Here is a 24,452-nt window from a genome sequence, read left to right on the forward strand (position 1 = left end):
TCATAATGGGATCCTAAACCTTTTCTTCATTCTCTGAAGATCGTATGACCACTTTCATAATCAGAGACAAGTATGAGGTGTTTTTAAATAGACAGACCTAGTTTTGGAGGTTTATGTGCTGCTTACTGTTGACGGTGTAAGATCTTGGCTTTTATTCATGTGACATGCTTAGTGTGGGAGAGTGCTTCTCTGGCAGTCATAAGGTAGCATTGTATGTGCGTATAGTAGAAACCATGCTGAGGAAAGTGTAGGGTTTGACTTACTAAGGGTCTCCTTCATATGGTTCTTACAAATTCATTTGTGCTTAAAACTTTAACATAATAGAAGTTTGTATGGGATGTTTCTAATGCATTGTTCTTCAGGTCAGAGATGGTAACAGCACAGATGCTCCTCTTTTGGAAAAATATTGTGGTACAGCTGTACCATCTACAGTGCAATCTACGCGGAACAATCTCTATATCAAATTTAGAGCTTCTTCTTTTTCCAGCCTTGGATTCAGAGCTGAGTACTGGCCATTAGATACAGGTAAGGATTTTTTTTTATTGTTTTTCTGTGTTGGGACTCACCAGATTTTCCTGTACACTGAAAACATCTGGCCATCAAGTTTTATGATGGTGTGATGGGAGATAAACTGTGAATCAATTACCGTGTAGTATGCATTGAGGGGAAAAACAAGACTATGAAATTTCTAGAAAGAAAATAAATTTTATAAGTGCCTAACTTTTTTATAAATGTGTCATTTAACCTGATATTTTAAATCCCTACAGTATGTGGAGAGATGCTTACTGAGCCGGAAGGAACTATTACAAGTCCTAGTCATCCAGATGTCTACCCACATGGTATTAACTGTACCTGGATTATCAACATTGAGCCCAGCTACCTTATCCGCCTGACTTTCACTTCATTTAACTTGGCGTTTGATTATGATTGCAAAAGTGAATATCTTGAAATATATGACAACATCACTGTGGAAATACTGGGAAGGTGAATATGTCTATTAGCCTACTGAGCTGAATTACTGTAGAGGGAGTGCTGTTCTGTACGTCTCGACATCCAAGGTCAAAGCAGCTTGCCTTCTTTGATCATGGAATGAGAAGCACATTTATTAAATATTATACTGAAACTAACTTGTGTCAAAAGGGCAGCTTTTTTAAGGACAGGTTTCAATATCTGGCATTGTCCAGTGCCATTAACATTTTGATTTATGGGAAATAAATTCATAAGCATTAATGTATATGTGCCCAAGGAAAGACGTGATGTGAAAAACTTGCAGAAGTGAATGATTATTAAAAGATTATGCACTTGGATCTCAGCAAAATCTAAACCAAAATCTGCATTTTATAGGAATTTGTTTTCACTTTCTCCTGATGTGTGATTTTCTCTTAGGAAAGAATCTTTTCTTTTCTTCCCCTTCTCCAGTTGGGGTATACACAGGGTTTTCTTGCCACTCTAGAATTCAAGAACATCTTTACTACTTGGGAGTGATATTCAGATGCAGCTACAGACTGTAAAGTAGTTGGCTGACATGGCAGTATTTTGGAAAATAAGAAGCAAACAACTCTCATAATGCAGAGTGTTTTGCACCCTTAGTCTTCGGCCAGCCACTCTGACTCCTACAAAAGAAGAGAATGTGTTGTAGGTACAGCATAGAATAATTTCAATATGAGTTTGGCAACTTGATGAACTGTTTCTTCTCTGATTTTGCCCTAAGTTAGACTTGTACCCTTCCTTGTACATGTGCTATCTAGTCCCATGATACAGGGTATATGTCTGGGATCTGTGCCATACAAAGGAGAAATTTGTGTATGTGTAGCTGTTCTAACTTCCCAGGAAAGCTGAGTCCCCTTCCAATAATACAGACATTTCATAAAGTACTGCTATTCTATCTGGGGCATATTTTTGCTGCAGGTACTGTGGAAGATCAATTCCACCATCGCTCACTAGTGGTGGCAACATCATGACGTTGTACTTCGTGACCGATCACAGTACTGCATCTGAGGTTTTTTCAGCTAATTATATCTCCCTGGATGCATCAAAAGGTAATATCTCAGTCTGTTTGTTATGCAAATTCAATGTTTTCATCTGTCACTGTAAATAGCCACTATGTGAAGCAGGAACATTATTTTCTGTGTTAACAGAAGACTGCTTGATGCCTCTTCTACCCTTTCTTATTTATCCTGCTTTGTTCACAAGCTTTTTCCTCCCTAGAAAAGCAGAAAGCAATTTCTATAAGCAAAACTGCTGTTTTCTTTAAAAAGCCAGTAAGAGCTGACATGGCAGAACTACATTAATTTAGGCAAAATATTTTCTGAATTTGCTTTGTCCATTCTGAGCTGAGTATGCGTGGTCTAGGAAGCTTTGCTACTGTGGACAACTCACTTGCATGGGAGACTTTCAGGTGCCATAAAATTGATTTAGTCGCTAATAAGATTTGATATTGATGATGGGCAGAAAAGGTCATATAGGATGAAATTTGATAAAGCAGAAAAATTACCTGAAAGCACAAGCTGTCTTTCTTTTCATTACAACAGAATGCAATGTTTTTATCTCCACTAGAGTTCAAGGCTCTTGTTATGCCTTAAATCTGTTCTGAGTATTGACTTTTAAGGGGGAAAAGACTACTGAAGAGAAAAGAGCTGTTCATTTCCTTAGTTCTCTGCACTTGAAAAAGCAATCTCTTGGTAAAAGACCGTAACTACCAGTTTCGTGGACCCAATAGCCATGGCTCTGCTATTGCTCCACTCATTGCTGCATGCAGATCTGTAGTAGAAGAGGGACAGGTTCTACTAGCAGAATTAAACTGCAGAAGACGCAGAGTAAGACAATGTAAAAAAAGTAGCTGGGTTACTTGTGTATCCATCATTAATCAGTTTCTAGGTGGTTTGTGTGTATGAGTGCAGACTATGAGCAATTTATTAGATGAATACCTGATATTCGTCGTACTTATCTGCGCAGCCATAAAGTACCAACAGCTGCTCCTTGTTTGCCCTTAGTTTCTTCAATAATTTTTCCTACTTTCTGAGTTTCTCCAACCTGTTTAAAACCAGAAAAATTTCCAATTTCTGCCTTGTGAAATATAACAGCTTTCTTGGTGACACCTTGGAAAATTTGGCTATTATTTAATCTCTCAAGCATGTGTGTATGTGAGACTAGTACAGATTTTGCTACTATGTGTTTATTCACTATCAGATATCTTACAAATCCAAGTAACCAATTTTCTCAGCTGCATTCATTCATTGAGTTGTCTGGCATGAAAACCAAAAAGCCAGTAAAATCAGTTAAGATTTAATGAGAACTGTTCCAAGGAGGGAACTTCTGTTTGTTAGAAAGTAATAGACCAAACCCCAAGTTCTACTTTTAAAAAATCTTTCCAAGAAAGACTCTGTAGTTTAAAACCTGAATTCTTACTAGTGGGAAATTGTGGAATTGACAGCCTTATAAAATTTTTTATGATCTTGTTTTTGCAGCTGCAAACTAACTTCTGCAAATATGAGATATTTTTCCTTTTACCTCAGATTAATATTTCATAGGTAGATTTGGTTCCTTCCTAACTGTTCTTGTAGCAGCTCTTCTCACAACTCATCAAGATCAAAATATTCTTTACTCAACATTAATCTCTATTTCTGTCTCTGTGTAACCTCATCTGTTTCTCTGGTTGTTAGTTACCTTAGCGCTGTCCAGCTTTGCTGCTCTGTCTCCTCTCTTCCATATCCCCCTTCTTTACCACCACCGTGGTGACCGGATTTTCTCATCTTTCATCCAAAACAATGCTGTATGCATCATGCAAGGTTCTAGCTGCACCAACACTGTCCCTGGAATTTTTTCAAACCATGCCTTAAAAATGCAAGTCTTTTCTCTTTAATGTTGTCTACAACTAGAAACTGTATAAAATGTTTATCTGAAATTAGAACAATATAACATCTTTATCCAAACTCTAAACAATATGCATGATTTTGTTTTCCCATAATTAACATATATATATATCTACTACTCTTCAGTTAAACAGTTCTAACTCTCAATTACTCTCATTTAGACCTAGAACTATGATCTGTAGAATAAATGCTTTTTCATTTCAGCCACGTAGTTTCTGTAAGTATGGCGAAGAAGCAGGTAACTACTGAAACTGAGAGTAATAAACTTATGGAGAGGTTGAAACTGTGAGCTATTTTCTTTACAGAGATTTGTTTCTTTTGGTCTCAGCACAAGCATAGCAGTATTATGAAGTTGCCATAAATACTGGACTGCTAACATTTGTTTGTTTTCAATTAAGAATAAAGTGTTTTGAAGCTTCTATGGCCTGAGAGAAGGCAGGCAGATGTGTGTATTTGGACTTTGCTGTGAGAAGCAACTCCCCACTTCCCTGAAATTGTATCAAGTTTAGTTTTCCCACTGAGAGATGTTTAGGCCTGATATTCATCTTGTGTATATCCAGTTGCATTAAGGTAGCAATTTGCTGAACATAATCATAGCTGAGACTTTTACCAAAGCTATACAGAGTTTGTTTGTTTTTTTCTTTACATCTGTTGCCTATTTTCACTTTTCTGCTAAGGAAAATATGGTACTAATAATGTTTCTTGTGCAGTAAGACTCTTTCATATTTTTGAGCTATGATTTCTTAGGCAGCTAGAGCGTAACCAATATCAGAACTGGTCAAAGCTGTTCTGGTTCATATTAGACATTTCAATAGGTTTTGCCTAGGGTTGTTTTACAGAGAATGAACTATTGACAAAGTTGACAAGATTATTTAAGAAAATAAAAAAAAAAGGGTTAAAAAAGGATAAGTAGGAGTGAAAAAATATTTTAATGTAAAACAAAGCTATTTTTTTTCTCCCTGCATCTTAGCAAACACTGCTTTTGTTAGCATAGTTTATCTGTGATACATTAATTAGTTGAAAACTAGCCTGAAAATAATGGCAAAGCTCTGTTTTCCGCCAAAAAATCTGAATGCCTCAAGATGCAGTCATGGCCATGATCCATAAAGTGCAGACAATAGTTTTAACACTCTGCCAAGCAGTAGTCATGCATAGCTAATATAGCAGCGAGACAAATGGAATCCTTCAGTAAACATGACCATGTGATACAGAGCTGTTTAAGTGTATATTGCCCACTGAAACTATGCCTCAAATGCTTAGTTCTTGTCTGTCTGTCTTTTAAAGGATGAAGTCACATGGAAAGGAAGGTAATATTCTGAGTTATTTCCTAGAGTCCAGCTCTCAAATACCCGGTAGATGAATACCACAACAGCCACCTAAGTGTTAAGATAGATTTTAGGGTTTTCCTTCGCCCATCTTGGCTGACCACACCACAAGCAATCCATGTAGAGTTACTGAAAAATCTTTGAAAGGGCTCAGGGTCTTGAAAGATCCAGGCCACAATTTTCCAATAATAATAGCACTAGAGTCAGTGTATGTGTTTTATTGTCCTCAGCTTCTTCCCCTTAACAAGTAAGTGGGAATTTATTTGTTTTGCTTTGAATTAAGGTTTTGGATGGAATATTTTTTTCTTTTTCTTTTTTTTCATTTGTTCGTTTCATTAAAGAGGCTTCATTTCATCCTTTCTCCTGAGAAAATTCAACCTTAGCAAGGTTTTTAACAGACTGCCTTATTGATAGAGATTTTATTCCTGGTCTTTCTTTGGCTTTGGTGAAAGATTAGATTTTTCCTCCTTTTCATGGTGAGTTGTGATTCCTGTTATTTCTCAAAAGGGGTGACTTGGTTTTAAATAGCTTAATTGTGTGGTGTATGTTAGCTGACAGTGACTGACTAGAAAAGTCAGACTTTGAGAAGGATGAGGAAAGACAGGAAAATATTTGTGAACCCATGACCTTAAAAGTGCACCTGAAAGCAATGTATAGATTTGTTAACTTATTGATACTGAGTGCAAGTTGAGATCACAGTTGCCATCTTGTTGAAAGAACCCAGCAAGGATGCTGTCTCGCTTTTCTCTTCATCTGAATGGGCAATGACAAGAATGGAAAGCAATGTCTGATAAATATGTGTGTGCAGAGATACAGGGCATAGTTGAATGGGGCTGAGCTAAGACAGAAGAAAATGTGGAAGTCCTGCATGCATTTTGGGCATCTACTCAGCTCGTCCCAAGTCTCAGGAAAAAAGCTCAATCACCTGGCCATTGACCACTTGTTAGGCCACTGTAACTTGATTATGTTTGACTAGGGTATTAGTCTGCTTATTTATGCCTGTCTGTGTGTACATGACTCTATAGTATGGGTGTTCATGTGTAAAATAGCAGAAGAGGGTCAGATAAGCTTTTTGAACAGCTGTACCCAGTGTTTCTAAGGAGTTTGGATCTGAAATGCTACAAAGGACCTTTGTGTGCTTTCTTGGTAAAAATTAAGCCTGTTAGTATCTGCCAGCAGCAGTAACAGAAGGCCCTGAAGTGCAGACGTGCTTTTCCATTGCCTGTGGAGAGGCATATATATCATGTGCTAGCTTCTTCCTTTTTCTTTCTAAAGGTGCATAGTATTACATGAAGAGCTAATTGTTAGGGATCCCAGTTTTCCTTTGGCAGAGTGAGATTGAAAGAAGACTCCCACTTTACATACTAAACTGTAGTTTTATTTTGGATGAATTAGATTTGTGGCAGCTTATGGGAAAAACCATGGATATAGTTTTCTGCAGTATGCATGATTGCACAAGTGAGTGGTACAAAACCTGGCATTTTTCTCTGCTGTTGGCTATTACAGTGGGTTACTGCCATTTATGGCATTTTTTTCAGAAGAGCACACACAGTCAGTATCAAAACCAAGAAGCAGACTGGATAGCTTTCAAAACCTCACACACTGGCAAAGCAAGATGTGTGATTGTCCTCGACAGTTGCCACCACTTTCTGCTTTTCATGAGCTGTGGTAAATGTCTTCAAACTAAACTGAATTAATTTGTTTTCCAAGCATATAATAACCACAGTATGGCATTAGACTGCATTCTGAACTTTGGCAAATGAGTCAAAGTACCTTTTGCTGCTAACTTTGCTAACAGTTTTCACTGGAAGAACTGTTACTGCCCAAACACACTCGCAAATGCTGTGTTAGTGAGGTGAGTGAAAAAGGGGAGTGTCAGCTTTCCTACTGGGAGTAGAACATAATAGATGAATCCAGTTACCAGAAGAGAGTTGGCTGTCAAAAACCATGGGTTCATTTATGCTTTTCCTAATCCTCATAGCAGTGTATGCTCTGTCTACACTTGGATTTATTTCACTGTAGTCAGAAGTCTGACATTTCTCAGTCAGTCATTGTTCTACCGTCTGTATTTATCCCTTAGCTCATAAAGAAAATTCTTATGTGAAGCGCAGAGCAATATGCAGCATCCAGTTTAAAAAAACACACGTGGGATACGAGTTTCTGTATGGATTGTTCCCAAGGAAGCAAACTGGTGAGGGAGGGATCCTGGACAATTTTGTGGAAATTGTTCTTAAAGGTGTTGATAAAAATACCGTGGCTTCTACGTTACCCATTTTACCCTAAAGACCCTTATCTAGTACATCAACGGTAACATTCTCCAGGCTGAAAGCTAATATTCATGGTCTCAGCCTCTGAGTGGATAAGGAACAGCAGTATTGCAATAGCTCTAACCACTGTGTGTGCATGAGTCAGGCACTTACCTTTCCAAAATCAGGAAGAAATAATTAGTTAAAAACAAGTAATCTAATAAACACGTTTTCATTTTAATTTTGTATTTGTGTAGTGAGCTGTTGGGAAAAAACTTGGGTCAGATTTCTAACCCTGCAGGCAGGTTACTCAAGAAATCATATGACTTAAGGATCTGGGGTTTGGTGATGAGCCCTACATGTCATGAAACACCACAGGAGCTGGCAGCACAACAAGGGACTTATAAGGATTTCTAAAGCATCACAAGGTTTTTAAGACGACCAGGACTACCCTAATTGTTATATGCATACATTAGAGTGCATTTGTGACGGAACACATAAATGATTTTTATCATCCTAGATCGAGGATTTAATAGATCATAATTTTAGGTAAACTAGGGCATGAAACCTTTTTGACTTGTCTATACCGAAGTACAACCCAATGGCAGAAAATTATTGACCTGTTTCTGTGTCATGATTCTTTCTTCTCCTTGTGAGGAATTAGGAACTTGAGTCTGGTAGCTAGCTTTGGGGCTATTTATCTCACAGAAAACATTTTCAACAGAGGCCTTTCAGATGACCAAGAACACAGAAATATACCATTGCAAAGACACCTATAAGAGCCAAAGCATTTTAGTAGTTAAAATGAATGGAGAATAGGCATGGAAATGACCAACCCTAGACATGGAGGGCCTGAACTGTAACTTCATTCTCTCCCCCAAGTTATTACTCTTATTGAAGTGTTAAGCACAAGTATTACTAAACTGCAGCTGTGCTGTGTGAGAAAGATTTCAGAGATCTGTGCCAACCATCTTAAAATGAGTATAATCATATTTTTCTTGCTTTTTCAGTTGTGTTTGATAATTAGTCCAATCCTGCTTATTTGATAGATAGTATTTAAGAAATCTACTTTCACTTCTTATATTTACAACCTGTAGAACCTGAAGCAGGGGAACAGAAGATCAGAATGAGTCTCTAGGGCCATCAGATCCAGCACACAATTTTGTGTGTATATTTTTGTGTTGGTCAAGACACCCCTTTTTCTCTGCTTACCTGGGTTTTAGGTCAAAGCCAATTTAGGCAGCTGGGACTACTCTTACATTGCCTATTTAGACACAGTGTTCTGGTAAAAGCTCAACAACTGAAATATAAGAGATCCATGTAAACAGCTGTATTCTGGTTTTAGTTTATAGTGATGACATTCAGCAGTAGGATGTGTCCAGTAAGAGTTATAATGCACAGGAGCACAGGATGTTTGCTCTTCTGTCGGTTGGAAATAGAAATTTCCTGTTAATCTAAGATACATGTTACATTAATCTGTACTTCTTTTCTTTTCAAAGTGTGCTCACACAACTACAGTACTGAAACTGGTGTGCTAACATCTCCAAACTATCCCAATAACTACCCTATCCAGACAGAGTGTATATACACCATCACCGTGGAAATAAACAGACAGATTGTTCTGAACTTCACCGACTTCACCTTGGAAGGGAATAAGCGCTGTACACAAGATTATGTAGAAATCAGGCAAGCCTAATTATTTCTTTTGTCCTTATTATCAGTAACCTTGGAAGTTGTCCAAATCCACTTAGGAATGCTCAGAAGCTAATTTTTAAGTATAGACCTGCGCTGTCAGTGTGGCAAAAGAACAGGGAACCTTCAAGGCTACCTTTTCCTCCTCTCATTCTGTTCCTCTGTTGGCTTTTCCACTGCTTAAATTCCAGTTCTCAGAGCAAGCAGAATATGTGTACTGTGTTCCCATGTACTGCATCTGGTTGGTTTCCTTAGTGGAGAAATAAAGTTTTATTGCCTGTTTTGTGACATATTCTCCATGATATTTGAAAAGTCATGGCAGGCAGGTGAAATCCCTGGTGACTGGAGAAGTGGAAACATTGCATCCATTTTTAAAAAAGGTAGAAAGGAGGACCCTGGAAACTACTGACTTGTCAGGTCACCTCTGTGCCTGGGAAGATCAGGGAACAGATCTTGGCAGTGTTTGCGCACCCATTTTCGTCCTCATAAGCCAGCTCTCTAAAGGAGCCATGTCTGCAGAATGCCAGTGTGTTTTTTCACTCTGTGCATGCCATGAGTTTCCACAGCCTTGTAAAGCACCACAATAAAACTTATTCTGAATATTATACCAGATATTCTATACGGGTTATTCTTCGGTAAACAGTGTTTTATTTTTTAGAAGCAAACAAAAAGCTGCTTGCAGAACTTGCAGTATTGAGATTCTGGATTCCTGCTGAATTCCTCTTGAATTAGAGTAGATTGTTTTCAGCTGTACATGCAAACTGGAGAAAGTTATGAAAAACTGAAAAGCTTTTTCAGTATTTTCTAAGTAAAGTGTTTTTTAATTTTAAAATAATAATCTGAGATTAAACTTAATCTAACTTTATTCTAACAGTTAATACCTTAATTATAACAGGCTTGGGGTTCTTCTATCTTTTTCACCTCAAGAACTGAAAACATTCATTTATTGCATTAATCTAGTGCTGTTTGCAGCGTGAAGAGCACAGCAGCATTAAACAGGTTTTTAAGACATGGCCAGAACATTGCTACGTGCAACCTTGCACGTGGCTTCTACCCTAACTGGGTTTTCAGAATGTCTCATCAAATCTGGTCCTGTTGAATGGAGCAGCTAGATAAGTCTTAGGCGAAGTGCCACTCTGGTTTCTTGTCCTGAGGTGTCCTCTGATAAATTGCATTCAGTTAACTATGAAAACTGTTCATCTGACCGGAGCTGCAGAGGCCGAGATGCAAGCTGGGGAGGTTCTGGCACAGATCTTCAACTGCCAGTAACCTGAGACACCTTCAAGCAGTTTAAGCAGGAAGGATGACACGAAATCAGAGTGGCAAGGTCTAAATAGAAATTTCTCTCAAAACCAGGTATAAACTTGCAAAAAAGTAATTGCAAGTATTTCTGTCCACTTAAAAAGCATTATATCAAGATCACTCTCATATACACATATAAATGTATTTATTATTGTCCTATGTCTGTATGGTATTTATAATATGAAAGTGCTTAAAGATAAGCTTCAAAAAGTTCTTTACTGTGAGGGTTGTGAGGCACTGGCACAGGCTGCCCAAAGAAGCTGTGGCTGCCCCATCCCTGGCAGTGTTCAAGGCCAGGTTGAATGGGGCTTTGAGCAACCTGGTCTAGTGGAAGGTGTCCCTGCCCATGGCAAGGGATTGAACTGGATGAGTTTTAAGGTCTCTTCCAACCGTAAGCATTCTATGATCTTGTCAAAGCAACTGATAATCAGGTTGTCATCATCTTTTTTAATCCCATGAGACATGTAGCAAACCAAACATCCTCATTATGGTACTAGGGAATATTACTTCATTTAAAAATTGGAAATGAGTGTTTGTAGAAACAATTTTGAAGGCTAAGAAAGTATTTAAAACATGCATCATATCAGTTCTGAGAAAGGGGTTCCTATTTGTGTGGTGGCAAATAAGCATTTTTTTAATATGTCAGGTCATCTGATTTCATGAAAGACTAAACAGTGAGAAGTGAGCAAAGTCTTATTTATTCAAATTAGAAGATTAACTTTGGTTACACTAATGACTGTTACCTCATAGAGTATGGAGGAAGTCCTGCCTCTGCAGCATCAAGTCTACTTGAGACACTTCCTGAGTCTGTCATTATATTGACAGACTCTGGACAGGCTGCTGAGATGAGAAGGTGGACGTATCCGGCAAGTAGGTGCTTGCAGTGGGACTTCTTACTGTGAGTAGCAGGGCTCATCCAGTATTTGGTACCTGTATTTTTGTGGAAGATGAAGAGCAATGATTGGTCTTTCCCGGGCCTGAAAGAATCCAAAGATTTTTGATTTGTTAACATTTCTCATGGTTTCCCTCTTTGAAAGTTATTTCTTCTCTACCATTCTAGAGATGGAGGCTATGAAACTTCTCCTTCTCTTGGAAGATACTGTAGCACAGACCTGCCTCCTCTTATAATCTCTCATAGTAACAAGCTGTGGATAAAGTTTGTAAGTGACAGATTTGGCACAAGAAGGGGATTTTCAGCAGAGTGGGACGGTACATCATCAGGTAAAAAGACCACATCAAATATAAAACCATTTTACACATCTCATTTTTGATCCCACATATGTATTTAATTTCTCACGTTTCCCCCCACATCTTTTCTGCTTCCCATCTTCTAAAATCTATCTGCTAATTGCATAGCAAAGTATAGTCATGTTAAGATCAAGGATACAACTTTCTTGATCCTTAGGCTTTCTTTTTCTCCACAGGGAAAGATATACTATTCCCTAGATATAGTGTAGCATCAATGTTCTTGTATGTTTAAGAGAGCAGTAACCAAGAATTTATTGGAGAGGTTTCTATTTGAAGATAAACTACGTACCAGGAGCACTCTTCAAATTAGATAGTTAATATTTCTAGGTGCTATGGGCTGTCTTCTGCTCAAAACACCATTGGCTAGATGCACCTTTTGGAAGCATCACTGAAGATGTTCAGGGCATGTGAAGGAGATCAGTAGCGTGACTCTTGCACAACATGTCTGATCCTCTGCTTTTCTAGGTGTTCAAGGTTGATTTGGTTTCTTTGCCATTTCCAGGTTGTGGTGGAACTTTGATAACAGCCTCTGGTATCTTGATGTCTCCCAACTACCCTATGCCGTATTACCACAATTCAGAGTGCTACTGGTTGCTCAGAGGAAACCGGGGAACCCCATTCGAAATCCAGTTTGAACAGTTCCATCTAGAGCATCACCCACAGTGCGACTTTGATTACCTTGCGGTATGTACCTTGTGACAATTGGCTCCATAAATGCATATACGGTTAAAAGCATGTAGGAAGATATGGAACTTCACCACATACAAAATGATGTATATGTGGTGAGAGCAGTAAGAGGTAAGGCAGCAGTGTCTGTGTAGCTGCTGGTAAGAAAAGAGTTTATGTCCAGATAGAAAAGGCCACTGAAACAAGAATCTGCCTATACATTTTAAATTTCCTGTGTTTTGGGCCAAGGCCCTAGTATGCTGTCTTGCTAAATTACAAGGAAAAAAGCACAACAGTGTCAGTAACCCTATTGTTAATCCCAAATTTCATATCTGAATTGTTGCATAAATAATTTGAATATTTTTAATAGATTTGAAATGGACTGCAGTTTACCCCTTTTGGTGGATAAGCCCCTAAAAATCTACCACTATTTGGCTACTGGTTTCCTGTTTTTCTACTGATCTGCTTGTTTCTGAAACACCTGTCAGGCTTCCTCTGAGCAGAAATAGAATTTAGCCTCTGCTATACAGTGTAACAATGCACTCAGCAGACATTTGTCGGGGGAAATTACTTGTGTTTGTAGTGCTGTCAGCTTTATTAAATTCTCTTTTGTTGTTTTTTAGGTGTATGATGGCAACAGCAGTAATGCTAGACAGCTAGGTAAATTCTGTGGGAGTCAGATACCCCAACTCATCCGTTCCAGTGGAGAGAACGTGTATGTAAAACTAAGGACAGATAGCAGTCTGCAAGGTGGAGGTTTTTTAGCCACATACAAACAAGGTAAGTAAAAGAAGGTGAGAAGAACCTGTTTCTACAGTTCAGCTTGTTGCTGAAACTGCTTCTTGCAGCCCATGTTGCTGCCTATTTATGAGCAGGGGACAATGCATAGAGCATATTATTGACCCAGATTTTCTTGTCTGCTGCGGTCACAGAACAGAGAGCTGAAAACTATCTGCCCATTTACCTGTGATGGAGATTATCTCCTCCCTGAAAGAAAGCTGGTGAGGTGGCTCTACTTCTATTACCTGCACCAGTAGCACTTACCACTCCATATTTACTCAGAGTAACAAGTGCTAGAAGTCCATAACGTAGTAGACTGGACTGCTCTAGCCCTTCTGCCCATCCAGCCTCCTGACTTTTTAAGGGAGAAAGCAGATAGAACAAGTTTCTCTGCCCTTCTAGCTGCCTGTGAGGTAGGATGGCAAAGGACACATGAGTTACCCTGAGTCATCCTAGATCATTGTGGGTGCTTGGGATCATTTAGCCTACCTGGAACACTTCAAAAAGTTTATTTTTTTTTTTATATTTTATGGTAAGGGTTACATTTTTCTTGCAAACATTTTTTTTGTTAAATATTTCTACCCCAGAAGTATCAGAATAATAGCATTTGGAGAAAAATTCAAGAAGATACATGAAAAATTAAAGCAATTTTGTTCTCACTCATAAGCTTGAATATCATCCCAGTGTTTACTTTTCTGTTTATACTCTCTAGCATATATGCTGAAATGTATGTAGAAAGATATGGAACTTCACTACATACAAAATGATTTACAAGCATTTTTGCATACCCTAAATATGACATGCCCAAGTGATAGGCATTGCTGCAGGTTCATAGACGTTGAGTTGTCCTAGTTTTGGACAATAGTAAAAGGATTATGAAAAACCCAAAGCTATTCATCCACACATGGCACATATAATAATTAGAAGAGCTAATGGAGCTTTGGCTCCCTCATTTCTTAAAGATATTACAGTTTCATCTACCATGTACTTTTCATACAGCAAAGTCAAACAGATCTGTTAGAAAAGGGTTCTCCCCCTTCCATTAGTTAAATAGAAAGAGCACTTTCAAAGCACTCAGATGTAGAACTTGAGCTATCAGATAATGTGAGCTACATTTTACATTCATATTTAATTCCTGAAGATGTGTCAGAGAAAGCTTTCAGTGTCTTACGGGAAAGTTAAGATTATATAGGAAGTAGTGGTCTAAAATAAGGATGCTTATATGCCAGATGCATTTATGTGTACATGAAAGAAATGTAATGATGAACTGAAAATCACTGCAAACGAAAACACGAAATCAGGTTAACATTCAAAGGCACCATTGTGTCTGATAATGTTTCTAATAAATCCTGATGGCAGGGGGTAGCAGCTTTTACCCATCTTGCATTCTTCGAAATCCCTTTTGTGCTCTTCATCCTGTCCTTTCAAACAGTTGTATACTTCAGTGTAGCTTTGCAGACAAGCTCCACTCCACCTGACCCTGACCTTCAGCTGTATCCTGAGCATTTTGAAGTCCTAAGGACACAGACCTTGCTGCTTTCTAAACAATTTAGAAAGAATCAAAAACTTTGCAGGAGGTAGGAGTATTGTCCCTAGTGACAGACAGTAGAAGCGTTTTACAAGCTCATCTCAGCTATCTCTGCTGTTCAAACAATGCAGATTGGCTGTACAGAGCAAACAGCAAGTCTTACTTCCCACTTCCTGCCAACTTCTTCTCTGTGCATTATAGGTCTGCTCCTGATATTTGCTGTATGCTGTCTCCAGATGAGGGACTGCCCACATCAGTATTTTCTCTGAAAGATGGGTACAGGAAAATGAGACTCACTGACCTAATGCAATTTCATTCTTTATCTAGTTTAGTTTCTTTTTACTCCAGGTGATCATCCAGTTCTTATATTAGGATACTATTGGATGACTCACAAAGAAAATCATGGCTCTTTTTTTAACGAATTTAATCACTGGTTCCAGTTCTTGAAGCTAAAAAATCCAATACAAGTAGCATACTTTCAATTTGTTGCTTTAACCAAGCATTATATTTTTTTTCCCAGTTTGCTGAAATAAACCACTTTAATCCATTAGTCAGTCTTTGTTGAGCACCCTCCCCAAACTGGTGAATCTGCAAGTGTCATAAAAGAAGGACATCATAGAGCTGAAGGATTCATGTTTGGAAAGCCTGGATTTTGGTTGCATCATATGCATACGTTCTTCAATAGGTCACCATTCTCTTTCTTCATGATTTCTCTTCTCTAATCTGTGAATAAAAATATTTCTCATTTTGTGATGCTATCAGTAAGTCCAATTGGTAACTTTTTTGAGGTACTGGGTTAGTAAGCACAGCACAAACACAATTTGTTATCACTTCTTTTTCAGTTTGCCAGAATGTACTGACTGTTAATCGTAGCCATGGCATATTGGAAAGTTTAAATTATCCAAATAACTACCCATTAAATGAGCACTGCAACTGGACTATCCAAACTACAACGGGGAACACACTCAACTATAGTTTTATAGCCTTTGATTTGGAAGATGGATCTGATTGTGACCGTGACTTCTTAAAGGTATGCATTATCTTACCTAAATTTGGCCATTAAATCTCAAGTGTTAAATCCAAACTATTTCCTCTGCAATCAATCAGTAGTGTGTGAAGCATTGCCAGAGAGCACTTCATCCTGCCTTAAGACAAGTCTGCAACAGGGAGGATGAATCACTTTGCAGGTGCCTAGATTTGCTATGGAGAATTTAGCTACCACCATAGGTTTGATGCACTGGGTTTTCTGGGTGAAGTGAGATGTCATGACACCTTCATGTAAAGAAGAAGAAATCCTGAGATTAGTAAATGGATTGCAAAAAAGCGATGAACTCAAGTATTTTTCTCTTGTTTTTATCTGAGAAGAAGTGGGGAATGTTTAAAAACTTTAAAATGTGTTATTTCTGCATTTTTAAAGGGAGGGTTGCTTTGACTCCTGTTCGTATTTTCCTTTCATAATTTATCTGCTACTTTAAAGGAACTGAAAGAAATTACATTTACCCACAAACAGAATGAAAAAAATTAGCCAAATACCCTTTATTCTCATTTCCTCAAAAACTTTATTTCTAGGGCAACTGAAAAGATATTTTCTCTCAGTTTTGTACTTTGTACTGCGGAAAGTAGAGTGTATCTATGATCACTACTGTACTGAAGATTATAATCTCCTGTCCACAAATTTGCTGTTTGCTGAACTAATCCATCCTTCAGATCTCACCCTTGTACAGGATGGCAGCACTTAGCCCCTGTGCTCTACTTAGGTTTTGCACAAGAGGATTTGATACTTAGAGAAATGTTAGAGAAGACTACTTACAGCCAAAGAGAGGGCTAAGGAATTATGCCCACATTTCTGGGGACGCTTCATTATACTGGGGTCTTGCAGAAGGTCCACCAACCTGGTGGTGAAGGGCTGGTGAAGGGCTAATCTGTTCCCTCTAGATGTCTTCCCTTGCTCCCTCTACCTCCTTACTATGCCAGACTTCACAAATTGGTAATAAACTGGCAAAAGTGGTGTTCTTCCCGCTTTCTTCTTTTTGTGGTCAGGAATGGAAAAAAAAGAATAGACTTGTGAAGAAAATAAACAAGGGAGCACTGTATCGAAAACTATTAAACCCTCGTTCATTTCTCTGAGGAGACTGAAAAGGAAACACTGGAGCCAAGTGGAGAGGCCAGTGCTAGTCTCAAGATGCCTAAGCTCTTGATCCATGAAAAGCAGGAGCCCTGCACACAGTAGCCAGCCAGTGAGGAGCAAGAGGCTTGCCAGAAGACGCTATTCTAGACATAAGTCAAGGCTGAAGGAATAGTGCCAGAGGCAAGACCTCATCCAAAGCATTTAAAAGGATGGAAATAAAACGTATCAGAGGGAGTGAGGAGACAGGGAGCACAAAAGTACTTGCACTCTTTGTTTTAATTTTTCAGTGCTTCCAGTCAAAGAAAATACAGGCTCAAAGAGGATAGAAAGAGGAAAATGCGAAAAAAACAGTCATGGAAGTGTGTTAAGGAGGCTTTAATTTGCAATTCATGTGACATTACTTACAAATGTTTCTCCAAATACCAATAAGAAATACCACTTGGAAAAGATGTTCTCATTTGGTTGTTGCATGCTGCACAAATATGTGCCATAGTGTAAAAAAGAGAACAAGGTTGAACCAGCCAGGGAATTGAATAGTGTTTGCTTGCACCCTGTGTCTTGCGAAAGGGGAGCATGTTGGCAAGGATCTGAGTGTTCTGTGGTGTAGGGGAAAGGGGGAATCAGCTGGAACAAGTGTGCAGTTCACTTTCTAAGCAGACTGCAGATACTTGGACTTGTCTGTCTGAAATCTATGTGGAGACTGACACCACTGCAAACTGGAAAAAAGGTTAATAAAGAAAACACCCAAACCAACTTATAGCTCTTCAGCTAAGGTAAATTTAATTTGTGCCACATGCTAGTTTTGAGATTCTTTTATTGCAAAGAGGCCTAAAACGGGAAAGCTCTGGTTCCCTGGCTAACACTGGGAAAACAGAGGTATAATCCTGTTCACTGCAGTCCAAGTGGGTGGTGAGTGGACCATGTGCCAGAGCCCTTCTTGGAAGAAATGGGAAGCTGCTGCTCAGGCAGTTTCCATGTATCTGCACTCACAAACCAGAGTGGGCGCTGGTGCTGATTGGGTTCTCTTTTTCACCAGGAGCTTTTAGGTGCCCCTTCTGGGTTTGGTGGCAGCAGCTCTCCCACCTCAGCCCGTTGCAGCAGGCAGCAACACTCTACTTGTCTCCTTAGCTCTGCGACAGCCCTGACAGTAGCAGCCTGAGCTCCTGAGCTGCTCAATGGCAGCTAGCAGATGGCAGGCTTGGTGACAATGTTTGCTGCTACTTGCTGGAAGGCTGGGGATGGCAAGGACATGAGTTAGCTGTTAGGTGGGATAAGATGATTATCACAGTTGTGGTGGTAGAGGGAGTAAGGGAAAGTGATATATGATGGAGATTAAATGTTGCAGGGGTGTCATGGCACAGAGCTGATGTGTCTGAGCAGGGTAGGGCAGTTGGAAAAAAAAACAAACCAAAAGACAAAGTAGGAGAAACAGATTTAATGCATGTAGACATACTATTATGATGTTGCAAATGTCTCAAACTAGAGCTCTGATTTTTTTGAGGTCTTTCTGAATTATGGAGGTGCTTGATGGGGTGAGGTCAGCTAGACTGGGCAAGCTGCATTCCTAAATCCTGCTGGTCTTCGCCTGCTGGTCTCACAGGGTTTGGTCCCAGTCTCCATACTGGAAAAAGGCTTGTTTTTCAGCTTTGAGTTTAATTGTGACTTACTTATACTTCTGACCCAAGAACATATGTAGTATTCAAGAGAAGCATTTTGTCTCATGACTAATCAGTCTGATATACACAGAATATATTAATTTGCTATTTGCTCCCTGGCTTGGTCTGCAGAAATTAAGTCAGAAATTAAACGTGTAGAATAGTGACAGAACCAAAACCTTTTTCTACACACAAGTATTCCTAGTGGTTGCCAGTTATCAAAGATATTATCATCACTTAGAGCAAATAACTGTTTCAGATATAGGACAAGGAAAAAGTCAGATGTCTGAAGAGTGCAAGTAAATGCCAGTACAGTGAGTGGCTGCCCCAGACTGAAATGCAGTCACAGCTGTACAATGAGAAGTCAGCTATGCATTGTGCTACCTATTTCCTTTTGTGCTTTGATCATGGGAAGCTTCTTGTGAGCCAAACTGCTGTTTGTAGCAGCTGCCTCGTATTACTCATGGTGAACAGCATTCCCTCTCTCCAGAGAACCTTGAGTTACTGTGACTCAATCTGACCTGGGCAGGGCAGGCATCTCTACTGCTTCAGCATGTACAACTGTTTATACCTGTGTCAGGTAGGAAGGAAAATGCCCTTTTGTTCTGACTTGGTGGCAATTTTCTTCCCCTTTGCATAAATGCCAGGAACTGAGAAGGGGCAGTGTGGGAGGGAGGCAAAACTGAGTTTTTTATAATATCAGTCTCCAGCATGAATCTCCTATGAGCATTTTCTCAACAAATGAGCAGCATACAGTGTTTCATGGCCTGTCAGAAGATGTTGTCTCATTGCTAGTAATGCTCACAGGATGTGTGACATTTTGGAAGGAGTTTTACAGCAAAGTTTCAAGAATATGAGATGAATTGCTTCTGATAAAGACATACAGAAGTGGCAATGATATAATACAAGGCATACCAAATAGCAGACTGTTTCCCAGTGATGCGGCACTAACTGTAATTAGATTGGATGGTCTCCATATTGTGTGCTGTGTCTTGGCTTAATAACCTAACATTAGCCTTTCTAGAGGAGTCATCAGGCTGTAGCAAGTGAGATATTGCAGACAATAACATAAAAATGTCATTCCTTCCTCTACATTCACCAGGTTGTTAGCTGAACATGCATATATTTAACTCCCCATCTTCAATGATGAATTAGCTTCTTATTTAGTATGACAGAATATAATCTCCACAGAGGCAAAGCTTTTTTATAAGTAAAAATGTCATGTTATTGCCCTGAAGATTAGAACCTGCAGTAGGACTGGAATTTACTCCTTTCATATCCAAGAGAAATATAATTTGAAACACACTAAATCTTTCTGTCCTTCAGTGACAATCTCCCTCTATGTTCTTCTGCTCACAAAGTTCAGCTGGCCCTTGAAGTCCAGTGTGTTTAGCTTCTGCTTTTAATAAATAGAAGGAAGAAGCATCTGCTTTTAATAAGGAAGACCTTGGCCAGCCTTTTGCAAGATGCCACCAGCCTGATAAGCAGATAGTAAACTTGTGTCACACAGCAAGATAAGTTTTAGAGCTCTCTGAGTCTCACCCCTTCTGTCTGGGCAGCACATTAATCTAGTGACAAGGACAGAATTATCATTAGGTTCATGCAAAAGAACATCTTATGGGGGCAAACAACTGCCTGATAACAACAGTAGCCTCCCTTCTGCTGCAGGGCAAGATTGAGTTCCTCTTTGGAATAAAGCACTTCCTTGCTTGCTTACTGCCAGTGTACTTAAGCAGTCCAGACTCTTTCAGCAATAAGGTTCAGAGTGGTTAAAATACTATTGCACTCATATACGTGGAATATTATCATATGAGTACAGTGATTAATATGGCATCTGCTCCTGAGAACTGTTTAATTTCCTTCTGGTGGTAACAGGATATGTCTTTTTTTTTTTTTTTTTTCCCCTTTTTAAACTACAGTAGCATTCCAGGGATGTGCCATAATATCCTTTTTCTCCATCTGGGAATACTTCATTAGATAGTTGTTGCTTGCTCTCAGCTGGTCATACTCTTTTTTTATTAGCTGATCATAGGGAAAAATAGCTTACCCTGCTTCTAGTTTTACTCCCTTTTGTACTTGTAATTAGTAAATATGTTTAAACCATATTAGGAGATTAACATTATTACGTATTATTTACGAGTATGTCTTTTGAAATTGCTGCAGGAATTCTCAAAGCACAGAGTATAACTTTGCTTGTGGCCATGCACTGATTTACAAAACGTCACTGGTAGTCCATCACCCTGGGGAAGCAGATGATATATTAAATATACCCATCCAGGTTCTGCACACCGACAACAAATTACAGCCTGCCGGCCAGACTGCAATCGTATCCGTTAACCTATTACCATGCAAGCTGGCAGTATGCCAGCCTATCCCTGAATTCCTTCAGGGTTTTCTAGGCCTCCAAAAGAAGTCATTCAGTGTAAGACTGTAAGGATAAAAGCGACAGTTCTTGGGTTTCTGTGGACAGCTTCACTACTGATACACAAGGAAATCTTAGCTGTTGCACTGCTTTCAGTGACTCATCTGGATGCTTAGAAGAAGAGTATTGGTCCAAAAAGCTACCCACGCTAGACAAGACTGGCTCAGGGCTCAGATTTTTGTTTCCCCTATTGCCTGCATTGACAGAATCAAAGTACACTTTGGCTTTGCTGTTTGAAAATTTACTTAAAGCAGGCCTACAATTGCACACAACAAGTCCTACCCATCAAGACAGCTAAATTTGTCTGTGATGAAGGGTTGCATGTTGCCTACATAAACCTCAGATGACAAGAAGCACGAGTGAAGGCAGCACAGACTTTGCTATTACACACACAAAATGAGTCAGACCTTCATGGACTCAGCATTTTCCACACCCTGCCAGCTCAGAGCAATGTGACTTTGCCTGTACCTTCAGGAAAAAGCACCGTACAATGAAGTGACTGTGAAATAGTACCATATGATGGTAGTGTGAATGGCACCTGTTGGGGAAAGGACTCATCTAAGTTGCAGCTGGATTTTTCTCCCCTCTGTTCGTCTGTATTCCAAATTTTGCTGGAAAGCGTGTCTGTGTGATGAAGTGGCTTATCCCATTCAGCCCAGGCATCACAATACAAAATTACATGGTGGCTGGAGAAACTCAATCTGAATTGGTCAAAGCTTCCCCTCATCAAAAGGAAGCTCCCAGATGACTCAAAGAAAACCACATGTAATTTAAGGAAGGTCTTCTCCTTCCTCTCCCCATGTTCCCATGATTTTCTGAAAGCCTAGGAGGCAGGAATATTCCCCTTTTCTCCCATCTTCTTTTGCCAAGACCAAGCTTTAGCTCTCCTTAGTTGCCATGGTTATGTATGATGCAAATTCTTTCACATGAGGGGATTCCCAGAGAAGATCCTGCCCTATCTGGCCTCTGGTGGTGTCAGTGTGAGTTGCTTGCTCCAGCAGTTCATCTCATCTGGGCTGGCAAAGCATGTGAGGAACAGCACTCAGCCCTGCACCTAAGTCAGCAGCACTGCAAACTGCTCAGACCTCCCTGGCCTATTCAGACCATGAGCACCTTCTCCATTGCCCTGACTGCTGTGTCCATAGGCACAACTCCATCTCTTTGTAAGGAGCTTTTCCTGCAGTAGCAGCCTTCTGCTAAAGAATAAGTTTGGAAGTATTATTGTCCCAAGCTGAAAAGCAGTCCTGCTCCCTTCACCACGAGTGGCTTCTCACCGCAAAGGAACCACCAGAGTTTCTGAGGCATTGATGAAAGCAGGCACTCTAACAAAGTAGCCACAGCCTTGTGACAAGGCAGGTGTGCTCTCATTGCCACAAAGCTGTGGATCCCCAGGCAGCCCCTTGGTCAGCCAAGGCAGGAGGGACAGTTCAGGGATGATTTGGATGCTGGCCTTGACACAAAACCTCTGCCTCCAGCTCAGGAGAGGCACAGGGTCAGGAACAGAAAGAATGGGCACAGCCTGGGTTTGCCCCAGGCTATGTAGCCATATTTGAGGTCAAAGCACCCACAGTGGTTAGCAAAGCAGGCTTTTTGGACGCACTCCTGCACTGGACTGCCTTGCTTTTGACTCAGCCTGCTCTGTCTGGCATGCATGCAGGAGACTCCAGGACTGCCCCATTGCAGGTGTCTGAGACCTTCATCCAGACAGCATGGCAGTTAGGTGGAGGTGCTCTCCTTGTACAGGCTTCAGGATTTAAAATATCATGCTCAACAAATAAGGTTTTGAGTGCAGGTCTTCAGTTTGACAAACAAGGTGGATGTCTCCTAGGCATTCCTGTCTTAACCAGCAGTTGTTCCCTCCTCCTATATTAAAAACAATCTTAAGATTTCACCCAAAGATACACCCCTGCATTTCTTACATTGTTATAATAAACCCAGAGCCTTGCAAAAGAAAATTATTATTTTCATATCATTTGCAGAAATAAGCCTTTCCTAAAAATACAGCAATGAGCATATTTGCCTGCAGTTAGAATCATAGAATCATAGAATAGTTAGGGTTGGAAAGGACTTTAAGATCATCTAGTTCCAACCCCCCTGCCATGGGCAGGGACACCTCCCAATAAACCATGTCACCCAAGGCTCTGTCCAACCTGGCCTTGAACACTGCCAGGGGTGGAGCATTCACAACTTCCCTGGGCAACCCATTCCAGTGCCTCACCACCCTCACAGTAAAGAACTTCTTCCTTATACCCAATCTAAACTTCCCCTGTTCAAGTTTTAACCCATTACCCCTTGTCTTGTCACTACAGTCTCTAAAAACTTCTTGTTTTCTTTGAGAAGGTATTGAATGGTAATATATGAGATGAAAAATTAATTTAAAAAAATATCACTGCTGTCCAGTGTGGAATTTAACATTGCTTGAAACTTTCAAAGGGCTCTGAGTATTTCAGGCTCAGGTTATGAGCCAAAACATAGACTCAGATGCAGCTCTTTAGAGCTAGACATTTATGTGTTTCTGTATGTTAGATAAATCCCAGTGAGATTAACCAGTGCGCTTAACTAGTGTGCTTATGTGTAGTGATGCACAATATCAAGCTCCATTGTACTATAGAATAAAATGGTTGCATAGTGAAAGCATGTAATTGTGTGGAGACAAGAAAGTTGCATACGGTGGTCAGAGCAAGTTTTATCAAAGGTCATCTAGGGCATAAACATATTTAAATAATCATATTAAAGTATTACTTAGGCTGAGTTCTTAAGGAGGGCTTTTACTAGTGGCAATTGCAAATACTTCTCATCACAGAAGCACAAACATAATCTTATTGTATTCTCCTGTTTGTGCAGACATAACAAGGCTCCAGAGAGTAAGTCAGTCAGAGTCTTAAGCTGCTTTTGTTTCTATGAAGACTATGCCTCTGTGCTGCTAAACTAGTGTAATGTGCCACATCCTGGAGTTTTGGTTTGTTTGTTGTTTTTTTTCCTCTGGCTGACAGACCTGCAGGTTTCTCAGCTTGCATTCTAGTTCTTTTAGAAGGAAATGTGTTGCTTAGAAATGATTTATTTTTATTTGTGTTAATTCTCGCTGTAATGATTAATGGTGATCTCACTTTGGAGTGCATTCTGTTATTTGGATGATGATTGTATTGTCTGGGTTTTGCTTCATTTTTTTTTCTTGTAACATGTTCTTTGCAATGACATAAAAATTTCCTTTCCAAAAACTGACCTATTCAGGAAGAGCTGCTCAGATACTGGTAATCACTGCCTCTAGAGCTTAAATCAATCAAAACAGTCCCATATCAGGTTTCCCACTTTCCATTAGAGGAAAGAGGTACTTGTGTGTGTCAGAACAGCTCTTCGAGGATGTCCTAGAGGCTCCAGCAATGGGTGGGACACTCACAGCTATGCCAGACCGATCCAGGCACAACCTCCCTTCCTGAGTTTTGCAAATAGAGCCCAGGGCTGGGTTGGTCCCTGTTGCTGCTGGTCCCTGTAAAAAGGCTTTCAGACTGCAAATAATTTGTTTTAAGTATCAAGTTGAGGCAATTATTGATATAATTATGCATAATTATACAGTGATTTGTTCATGGT

The 24,452-nt window shown here is 39.7% G+C and overlaps 1 protein-coding gene across 3 annotated transcripts in view; it reads left to right on the forward strand.

Moving 5' to 3' along the window:
- Positions 1 to 24,452, forward strand: part of CUBN (cubilin) — a 398,149-nt gene that overhangs the window by 27,260 nt on the left and 346,437 nt on the right. For all 3 annotated transcript variants that reach the window (XM_061468346.1, XM_061468343.1, XM_061468344.1), the window contains exons 20-27: positions 363 to 525; positions 768 to 984; positions 1,909 to 2,039; positions 8,943 to 9,129; positions 11,498 to 11,658; positions 12,188 to 12,369; positions 12,975 to 13,131; positions 15,502 to 15,689. In XM_061468346.1, coding sequence (XP_061324330.1) covers positions 363 to 525; positions 768 to 984; positions 1,909 to 2,039; positions 8,943 to 9,129; positions 11,498 to 11,658; positions 12,188 to 12,369; positions 12,975 to 13,131; positions 15,502 to 15,689 — 1,386 coding nt within the window. The remainder of the gene's footprint in view (positions 1 to 362; positions 526 to 767; positions 985 to 1,908; positions 2,040 to 8,942; positions 9,130 to 11,497; positions 11,659 to 12,187; positions 12,370 to 12,974; positions 13,132 to 15,501; positions 15,690 to 24,452) is intronic.

Source organism: Pezoporus flaviventris, unplaced genomic scaffold (assembly GCF_033815535.1).
Source record: "Pezoporus flaviventris isolate CSIRO_AGI_PZ_B2104156 unplaced genomic scaffold, CSIRO_AGI_Pfla_v1 ptg000047l, whole genome shotgun sequence".
Lineage (NCBI taxonomy): Eukaryota > Metazoa > Chordata > Aves > Psittaciformes > Psittacidae > Pezoporus > Pezoporus flaviventris.